Raw genomic sequence first — 8,566 nt, 5'->3', positions numbered from 1 at the left:
TAGTTTTGGAATAGTTGTTGAATTGCAGAGTGCTTAGCACTCCACGAGCTGCAACCGCGCCAAATTCCCCTACTTTTGGAAAGGTCACGCAACGATAATAAGATCTACAAATGTGAATATATCCTAAATACCAAAATAATTTTCATATTGTTTAATACTCGAATCTATGAACAAAATAATTGATTTATAAATTTTTGGAACATTGATGTTTCATAATTCATAATTTTTATTATTTACATGAAACTTGATGTTAAACAATAAATAAATATGTATACTTTATTATTAATAAACGTATATGTATATATATACATGTGTTATAAAAATAAGATTTTAAAATGTATTAATTCCTGTTCAATGCCCATGCAACAATTTTATTGGTCTGTTTTGTAATCTCTTAGCCAGTCAAAAATATGTTTCCTAGTAAACATAATACAAAATATAACGAATTGTATATAAACAATGTTGTTATCATCACAATCAAGCTTTAACCTGATACCCTATGATAAAGTGATATTATTTAATTCAAATCGTGATAGGAAAATACGATAGGGTAAGTACGTTAATTTTATATTACAAACAATAAAATTTAAGAATATTTCATAAGAAAATGAGAATAAGAGCTTCAGAATATTGGAGCTTAACTATCGCGAATTGTGAGTATAAAAGAAAATTGTAATATATAATAAGAAAACAGATAAGAAAATAAAATGTAATAATAATAATATATATATAAGGGAAAAACATTTTGATTTTTTAAATTCTTTATTAAAATCACTAAATATTCCAATATTATTTATGTCTGATGATAAATAAAATGATTTATAGAATCCCTTTTGATTTCATCAAATTTTATAGTTACTGCTATATATAAGAAATAAATGTGTGTGTCTTCGAATGTTATGCGTATTAATTCAAATTTCAAGCCTTCTTAGATTGGAAAGATTTGTATCTTTGACTTTAAATGAAATATAATAAAGATTTTAAGTCCAATATCTTGCGTTTCACTCATTTATAGTCATTGATGTAATTTCTTCAAAACAACTAAATTTATATATTTTATTATTATTCATATATGTTTCATTAAATAGTAATATGTCACTATTTATAAAAAATAGCTATTATTAACTCATCAATACAATAATAAGTACAATAAAAGACTAATAAAGTAATCCTAAATAACAAATAGTTCTTGTAATGTAAAAGTAGTACAGAACAGGGGGACAGTAAGTTCATAATTTGTTGCAAAATTAAATTTCACATTTCCATTTTTATTTGTATTTTAAATCATGCACCTTACTTGCTTAGTGATTTACTAATTATACTTTATTATATATACTTAATACAAATATCCTTTTATTTGCTTTGTATTATATCCAACTTCATTTATTACTAACATGTATATACAATAAATGTATAAAATTTTCAGTAGCAGTGTGCGTAGCAAATATGACTAAGATATAAAGAATTTCCTAATTAGTATACATTATAATTATAATAATTGCAGATCACAAAAACAATTTATGTATTATGGAATTTACAGGATCCACAAGCAATTATTTACATTCACTTTCTATTAACAACCATATTTTTTAACTTTCAGATTACTTTTACAATGAGTTTGTTTGCTGATATTCAAAAAGTAACACAAATACCTCAGACAGATGAAAATGTCGTATTTGTACGTCGGAAAGAATCTAATACATTTAAACGAAATCCAAAATTAAAGAAGATCAAACCTCCACAGAATGCAAATGTTAGTAATTATATTGTTCCAGTATATCCAAATTAAACACTATTTTTAAACACATTTTTATTGGTAAAATAATGTAATTAAATAGCTAAAAATAATAGCAATTAATATTTTATCGCATTAAGAAAATCTACTGACCAATTATTAAACCGAACTGAACACAAAATGAAAAATATCTTACTTTTAATGTATTTTATAAATTATATTTGATTATATTTAATTCTTAAATTATTTTAAATGTTACTCTTTACAGTTGTATGATTACGATTGTAACGATGGCCAACATGATGTGCTTCAAGAGCGTAGCATACATGAAAATGAAATTGCATCCTCCATTATAGAAGTAAATATAATATATATATTAATTTAAAACTTATGATATATACATGGCAGGTACAAATAGATTTTGTTTTGCAGGCTAATTGTGGTGTTAACTATTCAAATGAAAAACTTGAGGAACATTGGAAACTTAGACAAATGAAAGCTAGTTTAAAATCCAAAGATTATACTTTTAAGGAGAATTTAAAGTCTGATAATTGTGATTATAAAAATTCAACTACCGAAACTTATAATGGAATTTCCATGTTAGAAACTAGTGCTAAAGATAAAAACAATATTGAAAATGTAGAAAGTACTTTAAAAAAATGTGGTCTTAATAAAAATGCTGTGATAAAAGGGCTTTTAAAAAGTCACACAATATCAATAAACGATTTACATATACCAAACGACTGTACAAATATAAGACAAAACAACATTCAGGTCTGTATACAGAATCATTTCTAGTTATTTATATTTTTATCGTAGATATAATCGATAATTTACAGTATTTTTATAGAATGAAAATGTTCCTTCATCAAGTAGTTTAAGTCAAGAAAACTGTATGAAATTAATTCCATTCCCAGAAGATCCAGAGGTATTAGTTCAATCTTTACAAGTTCATGGTCGTATAGATGAAAATAAATATAAAAATATTGACTTTTCTGTAGCACACATAGGTAAAAAAAAAGCAATTACAGCACGACAATTTTTTATTAATATGAGTGATAGTGAATTTGATTTTGTAAAACCACATAAAATGGACAAAAAATAATTTAAATAAGTAAAAACTAATATCTGTTACTTTTAAAAAATATCTTTTAACGAAAATAAATAGTTTAATTTTTTATTATATATAAATTTTATGTTCCGAATATTAAAAAAAATTAAGTTACGTTATATTTATTGCAATTTTTTTAATTTGATAGTATCATTATAATAATACAGCTTTCAAACAATGCATTATTTTACTTTTTCATATCTTAAAATGAAGATTTTTGTTAAGAGATGTAGATAAAAAAATCATATCTTTGTTCTAAATGATATAGTTTTTATATATATCTTCGCAATAGGTATATTGACTTTATATTTTTTCTACTTCTAAACACAGTAGAACTCAGTTTATATGTATGAACTTTTCAAGAGACAAGTTGATTCATATAACCGTTGTTCATATACGGAGTAAATTAATAAGGAGTTCTATGTAAAATAACTTGTTATCTATTGGTTTTATCGAGAAACGTCTTAAATGAATTATGTTGCATTTCAATGAACTTATTTCTTTCCTAATATTTTATATTTTTTGACATGTCAAGATGACCTTGAATTTTTTAAATGATAGCGTATATTTTCTACGACATTAATCGATCCTGCTGGACATTCTACACAAAAAAGTATTAACCTATTTATGCTGAAAACCGTTAGCAAATATTATAACTTCAATTTGTCAAATTTAATGTATGAGAGACAAGAACAGAGTCGAAACGGTCTTCTTATGTTTATATATATTAAAATATACGAAGCCATTTAAAAGCTGTTTAAATAGTTTTTTAAATACCATTAAAAAAAAATCTCAGAATACAAAAAAATAGTGTTGTATCAATCTGATGAATACTTTTAAATGTAACATAATTCGTTTAAAATGTTTTTCGATAAATAATAATAAATATAGGTAACGAGTTATTTTAGGTAGTTTTTTTATTGAATCACCCTATAATAGAGGTCCACCTACATACATATTTCTCCCCACCACCTACAATTTTTCGTTCAGTTAATTGGAGTTCATACATAATACATAATAATGTTACAAATTTGTATCGACTGTGAAACATGAGAATGGGTCACATAACGCGTACTCCTACTGTTTACATCTTATTGTTAGACGTTCATATAAGTGGATTGACGTTCGGTGGTAACTAAATAATAAAATAAAATAATGGGAGTTCAGCTAAAGTTTAGTTAACTTTAAGCTCAGTTAACTACTAAAATTTAGTTCATATAAATAGAGTTTATATAAACGGAGTTTCTTCTACTGTAATATTAAACTTGCTAAAATATTATAATTATGCTAATAACTAAATAGACTTTACAAAATTCATCTTTTAATGAATTGATTAATAATAGCTATAAAATGCTATAAAGAATAAAAATAATTTGTATATTGTTTGTATAATATCTTTTTACTGATTAAAAGTGTAATAAATATTTTTTCATACTAATATAAATTATATACTTTAAATTTCCTTATGCAATTTAAAAACATATTTTTAAATTTAAAACATTATTAAGATATAGTTTTAATATATCAAAATAGACTATAAACAATGATAATAACAATATAATATATATTGTATAATATTACTAGTTTTAATAATTCTAAAATGCAATACCACAGGTAAAAAAAATTAGTGTATTGTAGAATAATTGTATAAAAATTAATTATTTGCGTTTGAGATAGGACTGATTAAATTAAATTTGTAAAAAAAACAGTTTTCCTTCTAATAATGTTTAATTCCTTTTTAAATAAATTTGTGGAAGATGAACATTCTGTATGTTCTACAATGCAAATAATTTTAAGAGATATGTTTTATATACCATTATAAATTAAAAGCAAATAGATTAAAAGAGAAGTGTTAATAATACTATATGTAAAGTGCAATATATTATACAGCGTGCAACACTTGAACAAGAACTCCTAAATATCTCTGTTTTATTTATAATTTTACGAAAAAAGATTCTTATGGTAGAAAAACAAACTTTTTTTCGAAGTTATCTTTATGAAATTTCAAGACCATTAGCATTTTTAAAAATAGAACCATACACTTTTTGTTCACAAAGTAACAGTGTCTGTTACAGGGTAACGAATACAGGCTAACCTTTGTTTTTTTAATGGAATTATATTGTCAACTTTCTTAAATGGAATATGGTTCCAATTAGGCCGACAGCAGATGTATAGCCTGTTCCGCGACGAATTCACCGACCTATAATGTTGGTCATTCAAGGTCATTCAAGGTCATTTACTGCTCTTCAAATCTTATCTTTATTAAACGATCCCAAGATTTGGTTTATCGGAATATTTTGTTAATTCCGGCCGTAAACATGAATCAAAATCACGCTGATGTAATTTATTGTTACTCTTGTTTACAAACAGAGAATATGTGCTGCTAGATTGCCTTTCTGTATATTTGGATAGGAAGAGGAAATAAGACACCCTTACCACTAAGGTCTTTGGATTTAATACCTCCAAACTTTTCCTTGTAAAACTTTATAAGAAATCAAGTTTATCGGGAAGAACCCACTACTTCTAATAATATGAAGAATCGTATTAGAGACGTTTGCCAACAATATTTAGTTAGTTGTAAAAGTTTCAAGGGAATGGACTATTATCAAGGGATAGAGTAAATCGCTACATTAACGTTTAAGATCGTCGTTTCAAATGCAGAAGATAAGGAACAATTTCTAAATGTCCCAAGAAGATAAATTTTGAATGGCATTAAATGACCTTATAAAACCAACATACTAAATATAGACTGATGAATTCATCACGAAACGGATTGTCGGAACGAAATGAATTGAATAAAAACATATACATAGTTCAATATAAAAAAGCAAGAACCAACTTGAAATTTCGGAGATATGTCCACTAATACAAGATTCATAACCATCACAAAATGTCCTCCTCGTAACAAAGCTTTGCTTCTTGAATAACGAATAATTCAGTATTATTATATTATAATAGTTCATTCAATAATTGCATATAACACTTCTGGGACTAATGGGACACCCCGTATACCGGACAGTTTTTTTTTCATTATCCATACAAAAGTATGAAGATTAAGTGTTTAAGTGCAAAGATTAAGTGCAAAGATTAAGTGCAAAGTAGTATTCTTATATTTATATTTTCATTGTCTTCCATACATTTTTAATGAATTTAAAATTGTAAGTGTAATTGTAAGTAGTTATAAAATTGTAGACATAGACACAACTATCTCAATACTCTTGTACAAAACTTAGTTAAGAAGTAGACTATTGATATAAACACAGTAATTAAAACACAAATTATTAAAATTAATATTCTAAATCAAAAGTTAGCATATATACGTTAAATTTTAAGTTATAAAAATTCTACTAGTATCTTTTTTATTAATGCAAATTTGCATATATGTTTATATATGCATTTTTATTACTTTTTATTTTTCATACAGCCATTACATTACTTACATTCAGGAGGCACATTGATTATTTCTATACACTGATGCATCTTCCACAGAGTAGAGAAAAGTTTTAATGTTATAAATATTTCTCAAAATTGGCAATGAGTTATTTTAATATGAAACTAAGTTTACAAAAGTAAAAATTAATCAGTTTAGCTTCTGAAAGGTCTCATTTATATATACTTAGGATTATGAAATAAAATCAACCATATTTTGTAATAAATAAAACAATTTAATGCAAGTAACACAAATCCTTATTACTGTAACTTTTATATACATTAATGACTCCATAATTTGTAAAAGTATAAAAAAAATGTAAATAAGAATTAGGGATGCAGACATTTTTGAAATAATATTTTTAAATATCTTCCTAATGCTTAATTTAAAAATAACAAATTATTTATGAAGTATTGCATAATATACACATTTACTTGAACAGAAGTAGCAATCAAATGGTATTAGAGTAGATTCTGTTGACTTTATAATATTTGTTGCTATATTGCAATCAAAACTCACAAATTTTCTTAGATAATAATAAAAACATGGATTTCCGCAGAGACAATACTTTGCCTCATCTAAATACTTTACCAATGTAAATGGAATTATGCTTGCATCATATGAACATCTATATAAAAAAAATATGTTTTTTAAAATATTTCTACTATTGATATATCTACATCATCATAATTCAAACATAAATTAAGATAGATATACATGTTTCCCTCTTCATTTTTTGTTACTAATTATTAAACCAAAACTAAAATAACTATTTAAATTACATATCATACAAACCTTGTTTTCAGAAATGACGTGGCTGCACATTCAGTTAAACTTGGCACATTTATTTTACACTTAGAATATAATGTACAGAATAATGAATAATCTACAGAAGAAAACTCATTGCTTGATACGTCTACTGTAATCAAATGTAAATTCCTTATACTTCCAGGTAAGTAACGTAATTTGTTTTTTGATAGATCTAAATATTTTAAATTATGTAACTTTCCAAGACTCTGTGGTAAAAATGATAACATATTCTGACTAGCCTTCAAATTAACAAGACTCTCAAGTTTTCCAATTTGTTGTGGTAATTTGTATAACTGAATTAAAAAATATATTTAATAATGAAATATAAGTAAAACTTATAATAAATATTTTTATAAGATATGAAATGGACATACCAAATTATTACTTATATCCAATAATTTTAAGTTAGATCTTATAGCAACTTGATTTAACCATACCCATTTCAAAGCTTTATCAAGCCGATTTTGTGATAAAATAAGTTCTTGTAAATGCTGTAAAGTGCCAAGTTCGTTTGGTAAAGATGAAATTTGATTGTTAGATAAATTTAAAATTCTTAAGCTTTGGAGTCTTAAAATTTGCCTATCGAATGATTTTCTATTCAATCCTACTAAATATAATTCTTCAGTTGTTCTTGGAAAACCTTCTAAAGTTGGATATTCAGAAGATTTATTAATCACTACTTTAATCTTTGGTGCAGAACTCATATATTTTGGGTTCAAATTTGAAATATCAAGAACTGATAGATCAACCTTCTTAATTATTGCAAGTTTTAAAATGTGAATAAAACTTTTGAGTTGAATTTTATCAGATTGAATGATTAAATCATGAGGTGGTTCTATAAAGCAAATTGTAGCTTTTCCTTCATTAATAAATTTTGTATATATTTTGTCTATATTATTATTAATCTGAAAGAAAATGAAATATAAAATTTTTCAATCTTTTCCTAAAAATATATATATATTTTCTTAAATAATTTACATATATTCAAATATATTATTATAATTTATGAAATGTATTGATATAGACATTTTACCTTGTATTTAGTACCATGCTTATTTTGTAATGTTTGCCAAAGCAGATATATATCCATATTTTTTACTGTTTGTCTCCCAATTGTTATTATGGAACGTAGTGACTTTCTTCTTATTACATTTGTTGTAAATAATCTATTGTTTACTTTTATGTTACAATGAAGTTTCATGTTAAACAGATGACTCTTAAGCAAAATACAAAAATTATCTCATTATTTCAGTAAATATTTAATATTAATAATATTTCAAAATTATCATATATTTTTTAATATTAATAATTTAAATATTTTAATTAATTTAATACTTACTTGTTTAACTAGATATTTGCAACTATACACTGTGACAATATGTTTTTTAATAGCTCACAATAAAACATAAACAAATCGTTTTTCGCGCGTAGAATAAGAAACAACTGAATACATGTAAGTACTAGACACTATCAAAAACTA

At 24.5% G+C, this 8,566-nt stretch overlaps 2 protein-coding genes across 4 annotated transcripts; one reads left to right on the top strand and one right to left on the bottom strand.

Annotated features, from left to right (window-relative positions):
* The first annotated feature begins 348 nt into the window (after positions 1 to 348).
* LOC138179580 (uncharacterized) lies at positions 349 to 7,325 on the top strand. Of its 3 annotated transcripts, XM_069112505.1 has the most exons (6): positions 351 to 550; positions 1,601 to 1,753; positions 2,004 to 2,093; positions 2,168 to 2,509; positions 2,586 to 2,663; positions 7,083 to 7,325. In XM_069112505.1, exons 2-6 carry the CDS (start codon positions 1,613 to 1,615, stop codon positions 7,086 to 7,088), a joined length of 657 nt encoding a protein of 218 aa, XP_068968606.1. In that variant the 5' UTR covers positions 351 to 550; positions 1,601 to 1,612; the 3' UTR covers positions 7,089 to 7,325. The 3 variants fall into 3 exon arrangements, with proteins under 3 accessions (XP_068968604.1, XP_068968606.1, XP_068968605.1); XM_069112503.1 differs by lacking the exon at positions 7,083 to 7,325 and having other exon boundaries at positions 349 to 550; positions 2,586 to 3,688; XM_069112504.1 differs by lacking the exons at positions 351 to 550; positions 7,083 to 7,325 and adding an exon at positions 555 to 653 and having other exon boundaries at positions 2,586 to 3,688.
* Lrr47 (Leucine-rich repeat 47) lies at positions 6,497 to 8,566 on the bottom strand. Its single transcript, XM_069112488.1, has 5 exons — positions 8,426 to 8,566; positions 8,120 to 8,300; positions 7,461 to 7,991; positions 7,072 to 7,379; positions 6,497 to 6,904 (listed from the first exon to the last, which is right to left on the bottom strand). Exons 2-5 carry the CDS (start codon positions 8,285 to 8,287, stop codon positions 6,676 to 6,678), a joined length of 1,236 nt encoding a protein of 411 aa, XP_068968589.1. The 5' UTR covers positions 8,288 to 8,300; positions 8,426 to 8,566; the 3' UTR covers positions 6,497 to 6,675.

Source organism: Bombus flavifrons, chromosome 5 (assembly GCF_040668555.2).
Source record: "Bombus flavifrons isolate JBK064 chromosome 5, iyBomFlav1_principal, whole genome shotgun sequence".
NCBI classification, from domain to species: Eukaryota; Metazoa; Arthropoda; class Insecta; order Hymenoptera; family Apidae; genus Bombus; species Bombus flavifrons.
The sequence above is the reverse complement of the archived record's forward strand: the minus strand, read 5'-3'. Positions and strand labels throughout refer to the sequence as shown.